Source organism: Penicillium cataractarum, assembly GCF_028827025.1.
Source record: "Penicillium cataractarum strain IBT 29864 chromosome Unknown utg000005l, whole genome shotgun sequence".
NCBI lineage: Eukaryota > Fungi > Ascomycota > Eurotiomycetes > Eurotiales > Aspergillaceae > Penicillium > Penicillium cataractarum.
The window spans coordinates 248,549-270,529 of record NW_026622741.1 but is presented as its reverse complement, the minus strand read 5'-3'; the positions used below and the strand labels follow the sequence as shown (position 1 = coordinate 270,529).

Sequence of the window (21,981 nt, the reverse complement as noted above, 5' to 3'; positions counted from 1 at the left end):
CGCGCTTCTGGCTGGACAGAAGAAGAAAAGAAAAGAGAAAAGAGAATCCCCGAGCAACGAAGAGAAAAAGCAGTGAACAGTCAATCGACACGTCGTGCGACAAATCGATTGAGTCTTGATCACCCGTTCTCCGGGTGGAGAACGAAAGGAAGGTCCCTAAACAAGGTGTAAGGATGGAGAAGATGACAACTCAAAAATCAAACAATAACGCCCTGTCCATATGCGTTGCGACGTTGCGGGTATACTGGCAGAGAAGCCGCCCGTAATTCATGCCCATGGATGTACACTTGACCGATGAAGCTCACGTCTCCATTACCACGTCGCCATCCATCTCATACTCCCCGTCAATGTCATCTTCTCCCTCGGCATCGACGTCGGAATCGATACCGTTTGCGTCGGTGGTGGAAATTTTGCTGTTTCGTCGCCGTCCCGATTCGGGTTCAGCAGAGACCACCACTTGTATCTTCTCCACCAAAGCCTTGCGGTTGACCGATTGAGGCGTCTTGGCATGGTGATCTGACTGTTTTCCTTTGGTTTTTTGAGATGTGGCTGTCGGAGACTTAGATGCCGATTTTCGTTTCTTTTCGGGTGTCTGAGGGGGTTCTGGCTCAGACTCGGCTTCGCCGTCAGCGTCCGATTCCCCAGCAGCCTCCGACTCGTCGTGGTTGATGCCATTGGTCTTCACGATATCCTCTTCGTCACCGTTCACCTCGGCTTGTTCATCATCTTCGATCTCCATAGCTTCGCCGCCGGCAGCCGGTGTCTCTGCTTCATCAACCACCAGGCCTAGATCTTCGGGAGTGGGGTCGAGAACTGCCTCCTCGTCAGCAAGCTCGCTGTCATCCACACCGTTAGTCTGGGCGGGAGTTGCATCCGTTGCTGGAGAGTCCATTGCCATGGCGCTACGTCCGCGACGCATACTAGGAGTGCCAGCGTTGGGGGTGAACAGCGGAAGCCCCGAGGCTCGTCGCGGTGTGTTGCGGCCACTTGTCCGAGTAGCAGTAGGTGTCCGAGAGTGATTCTTGAAACTACCAAATGGACGGCCAGGTTTGCGTTTGGGAGGAGCCGGCACATGTACTGGAGGCCAAAGCTCAAACCGAGAGGGTGGAATGCCGGCCGCTGGGTCGGGAAGGGGTTCGGGTTCTGCGGGCTCAGGCTCGTGAAGGCCGTTGGTGTGCGCAAGTCCAACGGTTGAGGGTGGACCAGCAGTTTCTCCGAGCACATCTGTGTCCGTTCCGTTCGCCATTGTATCTTCATCGGCATCTTCTCGGGAATCCAGCTCCTCGTCGTCTTCATCGGGGTCGTCGCGAGGTGCGACCGCATGTAGGGGTGTGCGATCGAAATGCGACTGGTTGTTGCGGCCCATGACGTATGGAGTCCACGTCAGTGCATCTGGATTGAGCTGGACATAGCCTTTATTCTCCCACTTGGCAATCACCTCTTCGAAATAGTCTTTGTCGAGACGGAGTGCATAGGTCTTTGTGACGGGATCTCGCACCAGAGCGCGAAGTCCTTCCAGGGCGGACACAAGATCGTCTGCAGTCATGCCTGTCCGATCGGACAAATCGGCAATGCTGACAGGGGTCTTGAGGTCCCGAAGTTGGTATGACAGAATCAATCTCCAGTAATTTCGATAAGACACCAGACCCATGTCAGAGAGCGGCTTTTCGGGTGAACCACTTTTGCCCTCGATGCGGGTGAGCAGGTAGGAGAAATCGATGAGGAGGTTGCCGTAGCCTTTGCGTTGGTGGATTGGTAGTGTGAGAATGCAGGACACGTTATTCGCCGAGCTTGGCCGTTTTTCTTTGCTGAAATAGCCAACAAAATGGCATCCCAGGTCATCATACTCGGCCATGACGTAAAACAAGAATGGCTCCACGTCGTAGTACAGAGTCTTCGACCCCAGGAACAGCTTGGCGAGGAGACACAGATTTTGGCAGTAAACTGGGTTCTTCCGACCGTCCACCTCAAAGATTGAAATCGACCCATCCCGGTAAATCTCATCACCGGGCGGGTGCTTTGCAGGGCATTTAAGCTTATGCCGCCAAGCGACATAGTCCGAGTTCATGTACTTTAGACAGAACTCGCAAATGTAAAGTACGCGATTGCGACTGTACTCCTCCGGATAAGGTGCGGCGTACCAAGTCTCAATTTCATAGCCACCAAAGTTGATGTACTTGATTTTCGACGGGGGACCCGACACCTTTTGTGAGGCAGTAGGGGTTGCTTCGCCATTGAGTTCTGCTTCGCGGACCTTGCGCTGCCACTCATCTTCGGCTCGTTGGCGAGCTTGTTCAAACTTGTCTCGATCCGCTTGCAAGGGTAAGGTTTTGGAGGTGTCTGCCTCCGCTTCGGACAGAATGCCACCGTATGGCTTGGATTTTGATTCATCGATTTCCCGATCTTGGAAAGGATGGAAATGATTGACGTAGGGGGCAGGAGGAATGGGAGCGAAATGGGCTTGGGTTTCTTGAGGCGTCGGTGGCTTAGGGGCTTTCTTCTTTTTGCGCAGTGGTCGACTCTGCGTGCTGAGGATTTTCGTCACCTTTCCTTCTTCTAGACGGAAACCGACGACAAGTTTCCCCAACTGTTTTGTAACGATGCGGCAATGTTCGCGCTCAACCGCTCGCGTCCGTCGAGGGCGCATAGGTCGTGCTGGAGATGCCGCGCCGTCAGTGCGCTGATCGGCACTGCCATCAAAGCCAATATCATGAGCATCAGAAAGGTCGGTTTGTCGCCGTCGCTTCCGTAGTACGGGTACGTGCTCTTCTTCTTCCACGGATGAAGCTTTCCTTTTCCGTAGGGACCGCGAGCTGTTCAACAGCTCATCACTGATGTTGTTATCGAAGATGGAGTGGAAGCCATCCTCTTGATTTCCCGAGTGGGCAGGCAAAAGCTCTTTGGTTAGATGACCAGCCCCATTTTTCGGTTGTACTGGTGATTCAGGTTCAGGTTCAAGGTTGTTTTGAACACAAGTGGGACATCTCCAAGGATCTGAGATCAGATGTTAACCAATAAGCTCGGGGAGAAACTTGAAAATCTAGCACAAATTTAATGCAGTCATACCTTCAGAATCGTCAAAGGCTTCTTGTTCACGGGCGCATTGCCGATGGGCTATCGGGATCCCGAGTTAGCGACTATTCAAAAAGGGGAAGGGGGAGGCTTAAGCTTTTAGCTCCGGCCCCGCAAAAGCATAACATACAATGATCGACGCAAACTGCGCAAGTCAACCACTCCTCAAAGTCCTCACTTGGATCGTGTTCCTCATCTTGGGTGCAAAACCTATTATCTTCTGTCAGCATTTAATTTCTCACGAATGAAATCGACCCAGGATATCACCCGGTTCGTATTCCCACGTACATGCACAACGCCCCGCTGCGAGTATCAATATCCGCATCCTCACGACCATTACTCTCGGCCTCCCAGTCTTCCTCGGCTTCTGATTCTGATTCGCTCGATTCGGAGGCTGCTTGGTCGTTGTCTTCTTCAAATGCGGGGTCAACATCGCCGTCGGCCGTCCCAGACTCGGAATCGTCATTCTCGGAGGGAGCGTCGTCGTCGTTATCATCATCGTCGTCCGGGAGCTTTACAGCTCCGACAGGTTCAGTCTCGTCGTTGTCGCCATCATTCAGTCCACTGTTGGTGGCAGCGCTCAGGCCTCCACCATTTATTCCATGATGGCCATTCTCTTCGTCCACCTCACCTGAGTATGACTGGTGAACCGCATTCTGCAGTTGTTGATCCATCTCGTACAGGTCTGTTTCCTCCTCCCCCTCCGCATCCAAGTCACTGTCTGCCTGGTCGGCCGGGGGGTCCAGCTTGTCCGGATCATCGTTCACTGGCGGCACCGTCGCCGCCATGGTGAGTGTCGCGACGGTCGCCAGGTCTTCCGTAGGCAGGTCGCCGAGATGGTATGCGCCTGTTTGTAGATTTGTCTTTGTTCAATGTAAGGCCGGGCCAAGTCAAAGCTACAGAGCCACCCCGCTCGCGTCGGTGGTGGTCCGGCGGTGCATCTGGAGACTATGCGATCCCGGCAGATATGAAGGTGATTGCGACAGGCGCTCACAGCATGTAAAGGGTGCTTTGATTTGAAGGCAAGATTCGCAGGCGCAAAGCGGCTGTTGGACAGGTAGGTTGGTGGTCAGTTGGCTGTGACAGGTCGCCAGCACGTGTCGCTGAAGGAGAGGGAGTCACACCTAAGGTGAAATCAATTGTGTCCGAGGAGTAAACGGGTACAAGACGCGTCGATGAGCTATCCAAGCACTGGCAACGGGCTCTCTAGCGTTTGAGCTGCGATCCGCTGCCCCCTTGGCCCTGGGAGTGTCGTTGCAGGCGGCTGAGTAAGGCGCACTAAACCGTTTTGGGCCACGCAGACCTCGCCTTTGGAAACGCCCGCCCAGTGACTGGCTCCCCTCCACCTTCTCTTCTCCGCGATTTGATCCCTGCTGCGCGGCGACGAGCTGGGTCCCTTTCAATTGTTAATTTATACCTTCGGTCCTTGACCTTGAACCTTTGCGCCACCGTTCAAAATGGGTGTTCCCTTCGAGGCCCTCCTTCCTTATGCGATCATCACGGGCGTGCGTCTCATCCGCCGGTCCCCCTTCGAGCTCTAACTGACTGGCTACCACAGATGTTCGGCGTCACTGGCGCTGGCCTGTATGTCGTGAAGCGCTTTGCTAACGAGGGCAAGAAGCCTCGCTGGAACCGTGACCTTTGGGATAGGGTAAGTGACTCCTTTCAATCCGTCGGCTGCGGTCGGGAACTCGTTGCGGCAGAATGTGTCGGCTAACTCTCACGCAGCAAAGTAAGTTACGACCTTTCGATTTGACAGAACCATGCTTTACGAGGTCAATTGGGTGGAATCCTAACGAGACATTATCGATCTACAGTGATGGAGCGCGACCTCCGCATTACCGGTACCATGCGTGGACAGTCCAGCAACCACCTGGCACCCCCAGGATTCGATGTCAGCAAGCCGTGGAAGGTATGGACAAGAGGACTCGCCAATTCCTTGTACCACATGACTATGTGCTAACCAATTCAATACAGATCGAGAAGCGGATTTTCTAGACCAAAAATTGCAACGTTTCTTTCTCTATTATGCCTGCGCCTTCATTTGTTCCTCGATCACTATACATACCTTCTGCCGCAATATCTCTCTAGAAACATCGATGTACTATACCATTGAGCTTCGCTCTTCCCTTTCCTCCCGGTAAATTTCCGACGCAGACATCTATTTGAGTTGGGAGGTCAAGCCTCGAATACCCTCGACCTCGCCCGCTCGAAAGTGCATATCAAAGTACTTTGCGAGGGCTTTGACCCGGTCTTCCTCATTTTCGAGGACTTGCAAAACCTCCGTCTCTCCCTTGATTCGTCGCTTGACCTCCTTACCCGACATGATGCACTGCCCAATAACCTCCTTCCCAGTAGGATCCAAAACCATTCGCACGCAGACAAAAGCCTGGGTAAACCAGCTGGATGGCTCTTGGCTCACCGAGAAGTTCATAACGCGGAAATCTTGAGGCAAGAATTCTGCCTCGGAGAACGCGATATTGGGCACCCAGGGGCCTTCCGGGTTATGTCTCGTCTGATAAATCCATAGTTTCTGGGATTTATCGGTAAACTCGGCGAGGGTCTCCTTAATTAGACGCATCTCAGAGGGAGCAATGCATGTAGCCGTAGCGCCTTCTTCGAGAGGCAATGGTGCGGTGGCACAAGCGTTGCCAAATCCAACATCCACCTGGTAAATTGTCAGTTCACACGTAGATATAATTCAACCGGTAGTACTAACCATATATTTCGCTCCACCAATGATCGCTATCAGCAGCATATGATTGCTGAAAAGTCCAGCAAATATTAGTATATCCGGTCGGGGCAATCTGCAGCTTGTAATGGGAAGAGACCACTTCTTACAATGGGAGAAATAGTCCATTGTCCACCCCGGTAACAGTAGCATGGCTCACCCTGCCTCCAGTGGCATACACGCAGTATCCCAACGACCGTAGGACGATGAGGAAGATTCCTGTACTCTCCATACAATACCCATCCAAGCGCCGCTCGACAATCTTCTCATACAAGCTGTCTGGATGCAAGGAGATAGTGTGATGCTGCGAATAATGGAGTGCGGAGTTTCCCCACGGAACAGTAGCGAGATGCCATCTCTGGAGTTCAGAGAGTGTCCCTAAAGCGTCACTTTGGACACGCTGGCGGATATCCTCAATGAGAGTCTTTGCGTCGCTTGCTGCGGGTGGGTATGCAATTCGTCTGAGATATGCTTCGACCTGGGTGTCGGTATATGTTGGTTGATTGAGTGCCATGTTGACAGATTGCCTTGCCTAGCTGTTGTGTGACGTGGAGCGTGGGGTATTTCACAGAGCATACAGAAAGCTCTTCGAGGCCGCTTGTGATGGATTAAGTCATCTCACTTGAATTCGAGTCACCACTTGTCTGTCTCGTGTTTGATCGGAATTATTCCTTGATGACCAATTACTGCAGGGCTGATGTGGCCTCGAGGTTTTGGGCACCCCGCACCAGTTCTCCGATTCCCCGGAATGTCAGCTGGTCCAAGATGCCGGCTGAGTAATTTTAGTCTGTACTGGATAAATATGAATTCTAGAGCTAGACAAGGGTGGGGTAAAATAGGATCATCGAATCATAATCATAAAAAGCTCATGTCTGCCGGAAAATCTAGCAATTCGTATCTATATGTAAGTACGAAGAGGCCCCGCCTAACGCCAGCAAAATATATATCACTAGGACCGTATAAGGTTGGATCAACCTAAACAGTCACGTTGACGTCCGCAAGGTCAAGTCAAATAGATATAGCGTCTCCATCTTATTTGTAAGAGCGAACGAGCTTCGTAATATTCGTACCATCATCCAGCGTTTCCACTGTCTCCTCCAACGTATACCCTCCACGCCGAGGCAGAAACACAGTCCATATATACCAGTAAAGCACCCCGAACAAAATTCTACACCGAGAAATTAGCAAACACACTTGGCTCCCTTGAAGGGATACTTACACGCTTATTCCCACAATAGCATAGGTTGCGTAGAAAAAGTCTACATCACCTTTCCAATTCGGAGGTGGGATGAATGGCGCCGCCAGCAGCGCCAGGCAAACCACAATGCGGATCCAAATAGCTGGTAGCCACGCTTTGAATGGCCGGGGACGATTCGGCTCCCTGTATCGCAGGATCAAGAGGCCGACTGTAATCGCCAGTGCAAAGAGTTGTCCTGGATATCCCTCCACATCTAGGATGAAATTGTAGACGTCGCCTTGGGGAGGGATGGAAATTACTAGCACTGATGGGATATAGTGCACAAGGAGGCCGCCAAGGGGAGTTCCGAATGGAAGGGAGGAGGAAAGGAGATTTTGGAATGGCAGGAAGCCCTGGCGAGCGATTTCTTGATTGACTCGAGCCTATCGTCGGTATGTTAGAAGGGAGAAGTGACTCGGGAGTTGGAATACATACGTGAGCAAAGGTCACAACCATCACGTTACCTGCTGCTGAAATTGCAATCGCAAGTGGAAGCAGGGTTCTCCCAATGTGATCGCCAAATAACCGCTCGAATAGCAATGCAGCCACCAATTCGCCGCTATTCTTGATGTCGTCTATTGGCACGACCAGGAGGTAGGAAGTATTGGCCAACAGGTAAAGACCGCCGGCGGTCAGTAGTGCCGATGGACAGACCGTCTTCACAGTCTGTACTGGGTTATGGACTTCATTGAGCACATTGTTGATGTTGTTTAGTCCGGCATAGGAGTAAATGACTTTGAAGATTGCCGTTGACAACAAGGCCCAGCTCCAATTTGAGCCCTCCCACAATGAATCCCACGAAAGAGTAGTGGTGAAAGTCTCTTGGGGAATGATATGATGGGAATTACCAAAGAACCGAAGAAGTAAAACCCAAATACCCGTCAGTGACATGGCACCGATCAAAAAGATCTTTACCCAGCCCAGGGCATTCTGAATTGCGATTCCCGCCTTCAGAAAACGCCCATGAATTATGATAATCGTAGTTAAAAGGCCTACCGCAAGAGCCTTGTGCTGGAGATCAGTTGGCTCAACGTTGAACGCGAAAAGGGTATATTTGGCGAAAATGATGCAGTTACTCGCGGTGAAACCTAGCAACACTGCTTGCACTGCGATAAGAGTAGATGCAAGGAATCTTGGTTGGGAGTAGGTGTATTCTAAGTACACCTACAAAGGTGAGTGAATCTTAGCGGAATGCTCTCCTCGGCAAGCCGGTGGGAAATCTATATCTACCTTATCCCCTCCAGACCGAGGCAACATGCAGCCATATTCCATCGAGATGGACATTCCACATGCGGCGAGAATTGTACCAAAGACCCATACTAGCACGGTTAGCCCGATGCTTCCGGTAGATTTCACGATGGATCCTGGCGTGGCGAAAATGCCGCTGCCGATAACGCGTGAAACCACGAGTATGTATGCACTGGTCCAGGTGAGGCTTTTCCCGGAACTTGAGCCTGGAAGGCTATCTGGGGACTCGGTCGGTATTCCAACGCGTGGATCGCCGAGCGATAACGGTTGCGAGTTATTGGTTTGGCCTGTTGAGGGTAGCAATGGCTGTCGCTCACTTTGCTCCATGATGCTGACTTGGCGGCTGATCGGGGAGCATTTACAGTGATATTTTATGGTTGAGTTAAAGAGTTTAACAAGATGATATTGAAGAAAAGCAGTCGGTCGGATATTTCATATTTGTAAAACATAGTTGACTGATCATGTTGCTTGGAAATCACCACTGGCACGTCATCCGGGCTGAATGTTGTGTCTTCATTCCTTGCGTGACTGACAGCTGACGGGATTGCGAAGAACGCATTCGCATGGCGATAGAAGGTCATGTAGGGCCTGATCTAGAAAATCATTGGGTAATAATTAATACCGTCATTGGAGGTATTGTGTCTATCAATGTTTTCGTTCGCCAATCAAAATTCTTTACTTGTATGTATTTTCGGTGGCCCTAGTCTCCTTCGAAAGCTTGTATGCGCCCACCCGTTGGGCACATATCAAATCTACATTTAGGAGGACTATGCGTTATCTATCATGCCAAATGTAGGAGTTTATAAGCTGATAGTATGGCTATCATTGGGCGTTTAGATGAAGAGGGCACATCTAGAATGGGCCGATGCCTGGCCAGATCAATGGGAGGGAACATGCTAAGAAGCATGGTTGGAGTTGTTGATGGGCAGTTCCGATGAAGCCGAAACAGACTGATAGCCTGTTGTGCTCGTGAAACTTTAATTCCACCGTTAAAACTGTAGCTTTGAAGACCGAATACATACGATAGCCGCTATCTACAAGCTGCGCATGACGGTCGCAAATGCCCTTAAGGAGAGTACCCAAGTCATTTGTTGACCTCTGTAACACAGTATGCATATGGCGTGCCCTGGTATTATGCATATGCATAAAGGAGGTTATCGACCACGTTTGCAGAGCCGTTTCTGATGCGTCAAATAATTGGCCCCACAGTCTCGAGGCCCCTCGGCCCTACTCCATATAAGCTCGTTTTGATCGCACAAAGTTACGACACTGATCATCGCGAGACATGGGCTAGAAGCCTTACATAAACTCGAACATGAGATCTTGAGCTGATTACGCCTTGATTTGATGGAGTTGACAATGGATGGTATTGAAATGGACCCGGCGTCCTCGGTCTCCATATTTGCGACAACTTCTCCCCTCATCTTGAAGAATCAATGACGCGTCATATCAGCCCCAGGTCATGATTGCCGCTCCGGATCCATTTCTGAGTCAATTCGCCGAATCACTCTGGCCGGATTGCCGGCAACAAAGTGGAATGGAGGAACATCCTACAGCAATTAGTTAAGTCCCTCGAGTAGACCGAATCGAACCATACCTTAGTGACAACCGATCCAGCTCCAACCGTACTGCCTCTACCAACTCGCACACCGGCAAGGATAAGGGCACTACCACCAATCCAGACATCGTCCTCGATGTGGATCTCCTTTCCAGCTTCTGGGCCTTTCAAGCCACGCCGCACAGCGGGATCCATTGGATGAGTTGCGCCGTACAAGCAGACGTTGGGTCCAAAGAGTACGTTCTCTCCGATCGTGATTAGGCATGTATCGAGGACTAGAGTATTGAAATTGAGAAAGGTGCCCTTGCCGACCTTGAAGTTCAGGCCATGATCAACTGAAATGGGTCCGTCGACGAATGGATCTGTCTCTTCAAAAAGGGCTTCGTCTTCTTTTGGATCTGGGTTGACTGGCGGCAAAGGCCGTGTATCCCCCAAGATACTGAGAAGGTCAACATTAGCATGCCTAGTGATAAACTTGAAGCTGCTCTCCTAAAAATGAGAGTAACCACCGTGGAGGTGGGGTTGGTCCCTTACTTGCGCCATAGCTCTACCTTGCGACGTCGTGAAGCACCACCAGCGGCATTAAATGCATCGCATGCTTGCTTGCAGCGTGTCCGATTTGCTTGAAGATCTTCATCCCCGGCCCAATAAAGCTCGCCCCGTAGCATCTTTTGCCATTCCTTTGAGTGCGCCATGGTGGTAAATGAGGAGCCTTTGTTGCTTGTTGCTGATATGCGGGGTTAGAGAGATCAGTCCAAGAAGTGGGGGAGCAGGAGGGGTTGATTGCTTTATATACACCTGCCCGATAGTGACAAGTCGAGTCTCACTAGCGGTTTTCGAGCGTGCCAAGTGTTCGTGTTACAACTTTGCTGGGTGGTTTGCCCAAAGCGGCAGTTCGGCCAACAATTGAACAGCGCCACGATCCACTTGGAGTGTCGTCATTGGCGGGGCACCATATGGACCCCTCTGGCATTGAAATAGGGACAGTTGTCTTAAAATATCGGTGGAGGTTAAGAGTAGAACTATATAGAAGAGGCACTCTGGGATATTATTCTACAGCCCGGCTGAAGATGGAGCTATGAGTGAGCAGTGTGCACGCTGTTCAGTCTTATCCTCTGTGCGAGCTCCTTCGTAGTACTAATAATGGCCAGCATAGGGTACTTACCACTTATACCGATGAATATCCTGTAATGAAGAACGTTCTCAGAGTTTCCGATGGCTAGCTTGAACAAATCGAGATCAATGGGAACTTCCATGTCAAGATCAAACAAGCAGAAACTGAGGGCTTTATTTGTTCCCCCGCCAATCTCCTCAACCTTCAACTTTCCCTTCTCACCTCTCGCTTCTTCCTTTTCGTATTCCTCTACGACCACATCAAGTCAACCCAAACGACACACCAGGAAAAGATATCACACTCAACTGACCACTCCTCGACTTGCATCATGTCGGACCAGTGGAATGGAGCTGAAGACTCCTCCGTTGCGGACTCGGTACTCATCCTCGAGTCAGAATCGAATTACGCCCCTTGGATTCATTTTCTCCTTCGCTACCTGGGTCCGGAATACTGGAAAGTCCTCCTAAAAGATGAGTGCACTTTGATGCCGCCTACCACAGTCGTGAGATCAATTCAGACAGGATCAAGCGGCAGTCACACTCCATCTACCCCCGCACACGATCTGGACGCTTCCCAATCCCCCAATACTTCTCCCGATCAGTGTGACAATGGAAAAGAGGATAAGTCGTCCGAGGCGCTTTTCTATCTCCGCTCTACACTCAACGACGAGGCCAAATACCTGATTCGAAACATCGACAGCCCCTCGGAAGCATTCAGAAAGATCAAACTGTTCTACGGCAAGCCCAGACACCAGACTATGGCCCTGCGGTGGTCAAAATGGGTGAGACTTCGCTATTTTCGAGGCCATGGAGCACAGGAATTTGTCCGCCAATTTGGAGAAAGACTCCAGGAAGTTGAAGAAATCAGTGACATCGTCGATCACAGAGTTGTCTTTGCCCAATTTGTCCATGCTATCTCCGGCCCCGGGAACTATCCTGCTTTCCTCTTGAACCTCTCCCTGGACTTTGACGACCCGAACTTGATGGAATGCGTTTGCGCCGAGTTTCTACGCCACGAAAGCCCGTCCTTCAATCGTTCCCACTCATCCGTCGGCTTTACCGTTGCCCCTCCACCAAATAATACCACGCCATCGGACTTTTGGAACCAGCAGTATTGCCCTTATCATAGGCGTCTCGGGTATCACTCTCATTATCGATGCCGCCTGGGCCAGAGTTTGGGACCTGACATGAGAAAGGAGATCTTGCAGCAGTTTGAACGTGAAAAACAGCTCTATAGAAACAAGAAACGTCGCCTGGACGCCTGTGAGGATTCTAAGTTGGCGAGTCCCACTGGTTGATTTCTTTCGGAATCACAGGCAAGTTCACGCCATACTGAAAGCTGTTAGAGGTACCAAAATGCGGCTTATTTTTACATGTTGATTGGAATTTTTTCTTATGCACGATTGTATTCTCCGGTTCTGTGACGTGAGTGAGGATTCTAGTATGACCGGCTTGAGATTTTGGTGTGTCTTGCGCTACATCAGTAGTATTATGTCCAAAATAGTATTATGTTCAACTATCACTTAATCCAGGACACTCGCTTTTGAGTTGAGCGGGGGTAGGGCTCAATCTCCCATGGGCATCTAAGAGACGTGGTAGGTCCTCAAAAATGCAGTTACTGTCACATATCTAGCACCAATACTTTATATTGCAAGTAGTAGATATATATGCCGGTATTGATTGTACCCTATATAATGATTCATCTACTTGTGCTATCCTGCTTTATAGTATTGGAAAGATATGCTATGCGGCTCGTCCTTATGACCAGAGCTATCATTGCCAGAAACACCACATTCTTCCCCGGAGGAGTGTAGAATGCTCCTAGCGCTGAGGTTCCAATCAAGGATGCTCCAGAATAGTTTTGCCTACACCTTCGGAAAATGAGAACATGACCATATACTATAGCGTATGATATCAAGAGCATGTCTTTAAAATAGAAAAAACAAATGTGATATTAGTAGAGATACAGTCAGAATGACGAATTAATAAACATGAATTAAAAGAAAATAGAGAATGCACGGAGACTTTGCGAAATTTCGGAGGCTTTTTTGTAGCTCGGAGCTTTTACAGCGACTCGGAGATCTCGTTGCAGACTGCCGAAAACGAGAAGATCGGCCAGTGGTCCGGGCCGGTTAGAAGCGAAGACTCTATAAGAGATAAGCCTTTAAGGGTCGGTTTAGGTACTGAAATCAATATCGCTGCTCGATATTCTCTCTATCAAGCTCTTGACAGTCAATTGATCGATTTGCATTGCCAAAAATCACCAGTGAACGAACAACACCGAAACCACCGCGTCTAAGATGTGGCCCGCCCGACAGTTCGACCCAGACAAAAGCTCTTTGGAGAGTAGAACTCTTCCAGACTTGGATACTTCCCCTCTTCAACCTGACAAGGTTCCCGATGGAGGTCTCTTGGCATGGGCGCAAGTCTTGCTCACCCATATCGTGTTTTTCAACACATGGGGTGTAGCCAATGGATACGGCATCTTCCAACAATACTACACCGAGACACTGGGTCAAACAGAATCAGCAGTTTCATGGATTGGGAGTGTCCAGGTCTTCCTCCTCTTCGTTGTTGGAGTTGCCGCAGGTCGTCTGACGGACGGCGGGCATTTTCGCCCAGTCTTTTCTTCTGGTGTCGTTCTGCAGGTCTTGGGACTGTTCATGACCTCCTTTTCCAAGGCATACTGGCAAATCTTTCTCGCTCAGGCTGTGTGTCTCGGAATAGGGAATGGTTTGACATTTTGTCCGGCCCTGGCTGTTCTCTCTCAATATTTCAAAAAACGCCGAGCTATCGCGGTTGGTCTTGCCGCCGCCGGTGGTGCCGTGGGTGGGTTCATTTATCCAGTTTTGATCGATTGGCTCATCTTTAAGGACAACTATGGATTTGTGTGGGCCTTGAGAGCCATGGGATTTATTATGCTGGCGACGTATATACCTTGCTTGGTCTGGTTCAAACCGCGTTTACCACCTCGAAGGAGTGGACCTTGGGTAGACACATCAGCATTTGGCGAGTTGCCATTTATCTTTTTCTCTCTCAGCATGTTCTTGCATTTTTGGGGTCTTTACTTTGCTTTCTTTTACCTCGGAACATTCGCACGGGACGAAATTGGAGTTACGGAGCCAATCTATCTATTGATGGTTCTCAATGGCGTTGGCATACTCGGCCGTATACTTCCGCCTATTATTGCTGATAAATGGACCGGCTCTCTCAACATTCTCATTCCACTGGGCTTCTTAGCAAGTATCGTTGTGTACTGCTGGGCGGCTATATACACTGCAGGAGGGTTATACGTCTTTGCCGTCGTTTATGGCTTCATTGCAGCTTCACTGCAAGCTTTATTTCCAGGCGTCGCCACTACGATGACTCCCAATCCGAACAGAACCGGAACTCGAGTAGGAATGATATTTGGGTTTGTCAGCTTTGCAAATCTCACGGGTCCGGCTATCTGCGGAGCTCTAATCAGGAAATGTGGTGGGAGCTATGTGGGAGCAGAAATGTTTGCAGGATCATGTATCTTTCTTGGTGCGGTCATGGCCTTGGGAGCCAGACTCGCAAAGACCGGAATGGCACTACGCGTAAAAGTATAAATCAAAATTTGTGTTTTGACCTGAATTTGAGAACATTCAAAAGTGGAAACTATTTACAAGTACTTTCGCGTCTTCAATGACCACCAGACATGATGGAATACGGTCAGGTGCATGGCAGCTAGAACGATAATTTGTAGGACAATCTCGTGCGGGTGGGGAACGATGCCAACGTTTCTGTCGTTCTTCCAACTGAGACAGAAACTGCATGAAAGTTTGTCCTCCTTGATCTTGAATACCATGAATCTCAGCTTTGACAATATTGCGCATGGACTCTCTCCACTGTGAAGGTGAAACCTCAACAGGGAATGATCGCGAAGTTGTTCCATGAAGCGACGCACCCGAAGTCGAGGGTATATTGGAAATGTTGTACTGCTTTTTCTCCCCTTGGCTTGTAGCTCGCAACTCTTCCTGGTCGATTTGTGCAAGCAGTTTTGCATAGCACTCCGCAATACAGGTTGCTACGACACCCAGTATCAAACCATTTTGGATGACTGAAAAATAGCGGAGGGGGCACTGTTCACAGCCAAGGACCCCAGTAGATCTCTCTGTGGTATCCCGAAGGACCATGATATCGTCCGGTATAATCCAATGGGTTTTGATTCTGAGCTGTTCGAGAAGCAGATAGAGAATCGATGGGCAGGCACATGGCTCGGCCTGAGATGATCCTGAGGTGGCTAGAAAGAGATTGGAATTGCCAAGCTGAAAGCTGGGATAAGCATTGCTACAAAATGATTCGTATCAGTCGGGCCTGTATAATCAATATGACTCTGGCGCCTCACATTGGGCAAGTATCGTTCAAGATGTTTGGCACTTCTGAAGAATTCTTGGGGGTAGATGAGGAATAATCCACCGATATTGCTTCGTTTGTACTGCTCTCTACAATGCGTTCTTTGTCAAGCGGATTTTTCAAGGAAGAGGCCCTGGTCTGATCAGTTCTTGACAGAGAGACTGGAACGGGCGATGGATGAAGAGCTATTTGCTCTGCGGCATAGATCCGGGGAGGCTGCAGTGCGGTGCGAGTCCTAGGCCTTCCGAGTCGGAGTTGCTGAGAGTAGTTACATTGTTGATCGCTAGCTATACATCGTGAACAGCTTGGCTGTTCGCCTGTGCATCTGATCTTCTTTGATCCTGTTGATCCATCTTGTCAGTAGTTAGAGAACGAAAGTGAACTCGAGAGGAAGACAAACTACATGAGTCACAGGAAACTCGAGCCTTCCGTCTGCCCGAAACCCTCGAAAATTGTACGGTCTGGGAATAGCGTGTTGAATCCATCAACAACGAACGAAGCTTCGATAGAATGATACAGCGTGAAGGGGGAAAAATCCAGCGAGAAGGTTAACTACGGACAATTTTGAAACGAGATAAGCCGGTGACTATCTTGAAGATACAGAAGAAAGCCTCCTATTGGCTCAAAGTCTCCGATTCTGGCGGTATGGTTGTTATGCCGGACATATCAACCAATGACATGTTGAATTTCCTGTCAGTCCTCACTAACCCCACATCTTTCTGTGACTCCACCCCAGGTGAGGGATTGGCACACAGATATGCAATCAACTGAATAACAAAAAACATAGAAGTATAGGCTCTGAGATATCCGCGGATGTCCCAGGAGACACGACTTCGCAACGTTGGCATTGAAAGTGGGCTTCGCTATCGTCGATTTCCTTCGGGGTTAGCAGTTCTTGTTATAATAATCTCCCCGAACCACGCTCTACGAAATCGGCGACCCGGGCTCGGAGCCGAGGCTACACCTCCAGACAAAATGTATGGTGTTTCGACAGATTACCAATACTGCTTTCCTTGAACATTCAGTTGCAGCTACGTTCTACTAAGGATCCTACTAGTGCGGTATTTCAAATATTATTCGAGTCCTTGAGTAGCAGCAGTCGACATTCACCAGAACAAGGTCGAAGGTCGTGACATGGAATTTATTGATTACGCTTTCATTTATTCCACATCAAAAGGAACACTTTTAAAAAACGAAGTGAATGATGTAGGGAAGCCGTTTATCCGTGGATCTCTAGAAGTCGACCTCGGTAAGGAAAGCCGTCGCTACTTTCTTTCTTATAGAAAATGCTCGACGAATTTATGCTGACTCCATCAAGAGCACTGCCATATGTGCTTTGAAGTCTTGGACAGTGACTCGATTCTGCGCCAGCTTGTCTGCGGACATAGCTTTCACATATCATGTATCGATAAATGGCTTTGCGATCACGACGCAAGCTGCCCACTTTGCCGAGTCACCTTTTACCATCTTCGGCGACCCATGCTGGTGAGATTGATTTCTCAGGTCTGTCATCCAGCTGAAGGTAGAGTTGGTGGACTAGCGCGAAGATTAGAATGCCTACGAGATATGTGTAGGAGGAGGAAGGCCGGTCGAGAGAGCTCAAATTCTAGTAATGCGGATGCTATTGAAGCAAGAGAGGGATAGAACAGTTCAATCCCCAGGAAGAAATGATCTTAGAGTCTTTTCTTGTATATTAAATAACAGTATGAAGGTGATACAATCTGTAACGGCTGTTCAACAACGTACATGTAGTCATAGGACTTGGAGCTAGCACTAATATCATTCTCGCTATGCCAAGGCCCATTTATGAGTTGTCTATAACAGAAATATTGCTAATGTATTCAAAATATTTGAGAACTGAGAAAATACGAATACAAGAGACTCGAAAAACCAATCACACATTGCGTATTCCATTCCATGTCCATCATGAGTTCCGTTCGTTATGTACAGGCATTTCCTAAATTCCCAGGCATTTCCATAATTCCACATTTAGTAGACGCTTAAACCAATAAATCCCATATTCCTTGTGCAGCAAATAATAATATCAACGGATCGAGTAATGTTTGTCAAATTGTAACAGAAAGAAAGAAAGGCAAACGTCGGGCAAGATTACTCATCGATATCGCTATCGCTGAGACTGTCACGACGGCGGCGACCGTGTCCATCACGGCGGTAGCCCTTTGTCAAGCCTGGAATGGGGTGGTGGTAGCTCTTGGTGCCGTTTGAATCCTCGGTGTCAACATTGGAATATTGGTACTCCGAGCGAGAGCCGGCGGAGGAGAAGTCAAGAGGCTCGGTGTATCCACCCGGCATGGAGCGACGATCCTTCTTGCGGGGGCTGCTGGTGCGAGATGACGGGGCAGATGGAGGTGCGGCACTTTGGCGGCGCTCACGGTCACGTCGGCGATTGTGGCGACGAGTAGATGGGTCGCGAAGTTGGTGTTCCTCGGTGGTCTGACTCAGGACGTCTTCACTGCCAGCAGTGAAGGAGAAGCCCGAGGGGTCGCGGCGGCGAGAGCGACGGGGCTGTTCATAAGCGTAGTCACGGACTTCGCTCATGTCACTGCGGTTGTAGTGCGTAGGGGGAGCGGAAGAATCGTAGTCACTCCCGTGGTAGGTACCCTCTGCTTCGCGATTCATACCACCAATGCGCGCAGGCTTCTCCTCGCGATAAGCACGCATGTCGTCGTCTGCCTCGCCTTCCCATCGCTCGTCCTTGTGTCGGCGGAGTAGCTTCTCTCGGAAGTTGCGCTTCTTCTTTCGCGGCTTCTCATCACTGATTGTCGTGGCAGTCTCCTCGGTGTAGGTGGCAGTCTCGTCAGTGTAAGTGTAGCCATCATCGCTGTAGCCGACGACACTACCGCCGCCCAGCTTGGTACTCTTAGTGGCGTTACTGAGAGTTCGTCCATCGGGCCCTTTTCGTCGTAGCACGGTCGATTTGTAATCTTCCCAATCGCCCTTGCGCCAGACAAATCCACCATTCTTAGCCCAGAAAAAGAACCAAATCCCCCCAGCACGAATGCGGCACCGATGAGTGCGAACAAAGCCATCAGGCCTTGCATCTTGATGCTTTTCGGATCAACTGTGCCTTGGCCATAGTTCATCTTTGTAGTGGCTGCGGAGGAGGAGTCGGCTCGAGGGGTAAGGTAATTCAAGGTGATAGAAGGCGAAGCGTCGGCTGGGATATTCTGAGCCGCATCTCGAACCTCAACTGACGTGACAGGAATGTCGGGGAAATCCCCAATCTGCTGTACGGGAGCCATTATGGGTGATCGGAGCGGTCAAGAGCACGCGGCTCGAGACAAGACTCTGAGAAGAATGTTAAGGTCCGCTTGACACATTCCTGGTGTTCAAGGTGGAGACTTACCTCGACTCAAATGAATGTCAGGCTAATTCAAATGGCTTCCAGTAGGAATAGGTGATGAAGAAGACGTGGGAGTAGAGCAACAACGATAGCAGTCTCTAGTTGGTGGATGGTTAGTAGCCTTTGAATGAGGAGATAATGGGAGAATACAAAATCAGAATTAGACCAGAGAGTGATCGGGTCTATCGAGAAATGAGGAGGTTGGAGGAGGCTGGGGATGTGTTTACATTGTGGGTTGGTGGGCCAACCTGCGGGTGGCACGCCCCACCCCGATAGCCTGAGGCATCAACAGCATTTTGCAAACATCACGTGACCTTGCATCTATCTATACATCGACTAAGTAGATGCGAAATGCTGCGAAAATATAAATAACGTAATTTTGAAGTAGATTCTTTCTAATGACGGGCTATTTTAAAAAGGTCTTTATCAAACCCTACTTAAGTAGACCCATTGTGGTGCTAATGCAGGACTAGCTCTCGAGGAATATATACTATGGCGGAAAGTTGCTATCCCACCCAACAAAACGCCTTTATCTAATGGATGCATAGGTGTCTTTGTCCTTTTTGTCAGCGAGGCAGTAGAAGAGATACATGATCACTAAGCTGGACATTAATTTTTCGACAGAAAGATAATCTTGTTCTACGAAATCTACAAGATACTGGAAATCCAGGGCACGTCGTTGGCATCACGTCATCGGCGGTCACTCAACCCCCAGCCACGGCGGCAAATGTCAGAAGCAGGGAAATAACTAGTTTCGCGTCGTCAACTGGGTAAATGTATATATTCTAACGAATTTCTACGAGCATCAGTTTATACCCTATACAACTATCTCCTTTGCAGTCGTTCTAGGGCAATACAAAGACCGTATTCCAACAATCATGTCGTCAATCATAACTTCCCTCAAAGACCTCGTAGCCTCTATGTTCGAGGTCATATTCTCCGTATTCAACGGCGCGATCGATATGGTATCCGGTCTTATCATGGGCCTTGTCAACTCTGTCATTGGTATCGTCAAAATGGCCTTGCATACAGTGGGAAACTTTTTGGAAGCTGCAGGTGGCGTGGGCAAATTCGTTGCCAGTAAGCCCTATCACTCTCTTGGCTGGTTAGATATTCCCAGTACTGATAATGTATGTGACAAGGCAATATTGTTATTATCGCACTCATCGCGGGTGGGGTATACGGTTACCTGCAGTATCAAGCTCGCCGAGGCCGTCCCGTTAAGGTGGGACATAAGAAATTGAATTAGGGGCCAAGTTGGATGGGTACATTGTCGACTGTAAAAGGGGTTGTCCATTTTTATGGTTTGTTATCATGATATCACGACTTGCCATCCAATATTTGTTTAATACCATATGGTGGCCTCGATCCACTCTTGCAAATCCCTGTGAATCATGCTCAGTATCCAGTAATTGCTTGTTTCTTGTACGATCTCCAGCATTGTCCTTCAAAGTGTTATTTGCAAAATAGTGCAATCATATAAGTTGTATTGAATTGAAAGTCTATTTCGTTAATTCACACTGAAGCTGAGTTTGCCTATCGCGTGTATGGAAACCCAAACGAGTTTCGATGCGATCGAGAATACCCCACAATCTTGTTTTCAGGGACAGCGAAGGGATATATTTTGCCGCTATGCAATGTCAGCTCTCTTGCTCACTGATTAAAAGAGGCCGAGGGTTACCATAAAAAATAGGATTCACTGCAACAACTAATGCGCCATCTGTAAGATCGGAAGAGAGACTTGTCGATGCAATTGAACGAGCGTGAGGACCGATTGATCGCAGCAACTCCTCACCTCGTTCTGTTCGAGGAGGCAATTCGTGGAGCCTCTCCAACAGGCATTCGTAGGCCAAGATCTTGGCCATGTGGTAGTAGAGACACAAAGCCGCTAAATTTGTTAGTCTCCAACAGAGCTGGTAAGCTTTCTTTAACATACAGGCCGAAGGAGTACAAAACCAAACCCTGAAAAGACTCTCTTCCTCTAGAAGAGCATCTTTCATGCGGACACCTCGGACGTGAGAAGGGAGCCCAGCCCAACACGAGTCAATTTCTGATACTAGACTTTCGAAATTTGTGAGTTCAGTATCGGTCCAATTGGTATTTGCTGACTTGAATTTTGCTTCCATAACCATTGCTAGCATCCACAGAATCTTGTTGCCGACGCGATCTTCTAGAGACCCTGCATTCTTGGTGGGCGTCGGCCACTTTGCTGGAGGCATTAATGTTGGACGCTCATTAACAAGGGCCAAAGCGACGTCTTGCCGCGCATAAATCCAAAAACTGGCTTTCTCAAATGCGGTCCCTTCTTCGTCGATGTTGCGACTAGAGATAAGAGTATGAGCACCATACAAGTGCCTTTGATAATCAATTCCGGGCTGTGCCAGTAATTCATAACTACACAGAAGAATTGTTGCTGCGAGTAAAAGCTCACGGTCGGTGCTCTGCTCAGTCAGGTCATTGATGAGGAGACTGAGGCTTTTGCCGTAGAAGCGAGAAGAAACAGGCTCCCACAGAAATTTATTCTGAGTTAGACTCATCTGCTTGGCTGAGAGGGCGCACGCGGCATGCATCAGAAGCGGTGATGATAGAGAATGACGGACTACCTCATTCTGGTAGGTATGAGAGCTGTCAAAGATGTCCATCCATACTCCGATCCCTTCTTGATAGGATCTCAAGAGCCCAGCCGTCTCCCCAGTCAGGATGTCATCACTGGTGATGTGAGAGTCGAGGTCATACAAGCTTGTTGGTTGATTGATGCTGAATACGTGCTGAAAGATCTCATATGTTGACTCGGGAACATGAGTGTGAGGTGTTGCGTGATTTCTTTGTGATCCTTCAGATACTTGCTCTGTGCTCGAGGGCTCTGGCCCATTATCTGCGATTACAGGGACCGAAGGCGTTGACCATCGCTCTGGCACAATAAATTCGGCTGGATTGCAATTCAGGTGCCGTCGAGCACAATGGCCACATGGTAGCTGTTCGTCGCACTTGATCCGCCGATGGCGGCAGTTTAGGCTACTTCATCAGTGATACTACCCACAACAGAAATATTGACCTCGAATCTCACCAGCCTATGGTATAACTCTCTCCAGGTTAGTGTGACTCAGTGGTGGAGTATGGACGGACAACGGACCTGTTCTGCGACGCTTGCGCAGTGGACGGGAGGGGGTTCCCTTGGGCATGACCGGGCCAGATGTGGGCTCAATACTAGGAAGGAATTGGAAAGAATCTGAAAATTATCAGACCCCCATATGACAACAAGGGTGCTGCTGGGAACACAT

General features: G+C 49.2%; 10 protein-coding genes across 10 annotated transcripts; 4 read left to right on the top strand and 6 right to left on the bottom strand.

Moving 5' to 3' along the window:
- Window positions 1–301: 301 nt before the first annotated feature.
- On the bottom strand, window positions 302–3,860 carry N7496_005871 (uncharacterized protein; the record flags this gene model as incomplete). The annotated part of the gene is made up of 4 exons (XM_056698800.1): window positions 302–2,994; window positions 3,067–3,114; window positions 3,203–3,282; window positions 3,361–3,860. 4 exons carry the CDS (start codon window positions 3,858–3,860, stop codon window positions 302–304), a joined length of 3,321 nt encoding a protein of 1,106 aa, XP_056554213.1.
- Window positions 3,861–4,529: 669 nt separating this feature from the next.
- On the top strand, window positions 4,530–5,070 carry N7496_005870 (NADH dehydrogenase [ubiquinone] 1 alpha subcomplex subunit 1; the record flags this gene model as incomplete). The annotated part of the gene is made up of 5 exons (XM_056698799.1): window positions 4,530–4,577; window positions 4,631–4,723; window positions 4,801–4,804; window positions 4,890–4,984; window positions 5,050–5,070. 5 exons carry the CDS (start codon window positions 4,530–4,532, stop codon window positions 5,068–5,070), a joined length of 261 nt encoding a protein of 86 aa, XP_056554212.1.
- A 163-nt stretch (window positions 5,071–5,233) lies between these two features.
- On the bottom strand, window positions 5,234–6,317 carry N7496_005869 (arylamine N-acetyltransferase family protein; the record flags this gene model as incomplete). The annotated part of the gene is made up of 3 exons (XM_056698798.1): window positions 5,234–5,740; window positions 5,792–5,837; window positions 5,914–6,317. 3 exons carry the CDS (start codon window positions 6,315–6,317, stop codon window positions 5,234–5,236), a joined length of 957 nt encoding a protein of 318 aa, XP_056554211.1.
- A 518-nt stretch (window positions 6,318–6,835) lies between these two features.
- N7496_005868 (putative methionine permease) lies at window positions 6,836–8,615 on the bottom strand (the record flags this gene model as incomplete). Its single annotated transcript, XM_056698797.1, has 4 exons — window positions 6,836–6,971; window positions 7,023–7,423; window positions 7,476–8,204; window positions 8,271–8,615. The coding sequence occupies 4 exons, from the start codon at window positions 8,613–8,615 to the stop codon at window positions 6,836–6,838; spliced, it is 1,611 nt and encodes a 536-aa protein (XP_056554210.1).
- A 1,133-nt stretch (window positions 8,616–9,748) lies between these two features.
- N7496_005867 (sugar O-acetyltransferase) lies at window positions 9,749–10,541 on the bottom strand (the record flags this gene model as incomplete). The annotated part of the gene is made up of 3 exons (XM_056698796.1): window positions 9,749–9,838; window positions 9,886–10,285; window positions 10,381–10,541. 3 exons carry the CDS (start codon window positions 10,539–10,541, stop codon window positions 9,749–9,751), a joined length of 651 nt encoding a protein of 216 aa, XP_056554209.1.
- Window positions 10,542–11,288: 747 nt separating this feature from the next.
- N7496_005866 (uncharacterized protein) lies at window positions 11,289–12,257 on the top strand (the record flags this gene model as incomplete). The annotated part of the gene is made up of 1 exon (XM_056698795.1): window positions 11,289–12,257. One exon carries the CDS (start codon window positions 11,289–11,291, stop codon window positions 12,255–12,257), a length of 969 nt encoding a protein of 322 aa, XP_056554208.1.
- Window positions 12,258–13,259: 1,002 nt separating this feature from the next.
- N7496_005865 (monocarboxylate permease) lies at window positions 13,260–14,549 on the top strand (the record flags this gene model as incomplete). The annotated part of the gene is made up of 1 exon (XM_056698794.1): window positions 13,260–14,549. The coding sequence occupies one exon, from the start codon at window positions 13,260–13,262 to the stop codon at window positions 14,547–14,549; it is 1,290 nt and encodes a 429-aa protein (XP_056554207.1).
- A 2,896-nt stretch (window positions 14,550–17,445) lies between these two features.
- Window positions 17,446–18,599, bottom strand: N7496_005864 (uncharacterized protein; the record flags this gene model as incomplete). Its single annotated transcript, XM_056698793.1, has 2 exons — window positions 17,446–18,318; window positions 18,354–18,599. 2 exons carry the CDS (start codon window positions 18,597–18,599, stop codon window positions 17,446–17,448), a joined length of 1,119 nt encoding a protein of 372 aa, XP_056554206.1.
- A 979-nt stretch (window positions 18,600–19,578) lies between these two features.
- N7496_005863 (uncharacterized protein) lies at window positions 19,579–19,949 on the top strand (the record flags this gene model as incomplete). The annotated part of the gene is made up of 2 exons (XM_056698792.1): window positions 19,579–19,780; window positions 19,843–19,949. The coding sequence occupies 2 exons, from the start codon at window positions 19,579–19,581 to the stop codon at window positions 19,947–19,949; spliced, it is 309 nt and encodes a 102-aa protein (XP_056554205.1).
- Window positions 19,950–20,340: 391 nt separating this feature from the next.
- N7496_005862 (uncharacterized protein) lies at window positions 20,341–21,572 on the bottom strand (the record flags this gene model as incomplete). The annotated part of the gene is made up of 3 exons (XM_056698791.1): window positions 20,341–20,588; window positions 20,637–21,409; window positions 21,466–21,572. 3 exons carry the CDS (start codon window positions 21,570–21,572, stop codon window positions 20,341–20,343), a joined length of 1,128 nt encoding a protein of 375 aa, XP_056554204.1.
- Between the last annotated feature and the right edge of the window lie 409 nt (window positions 21,573–21,981).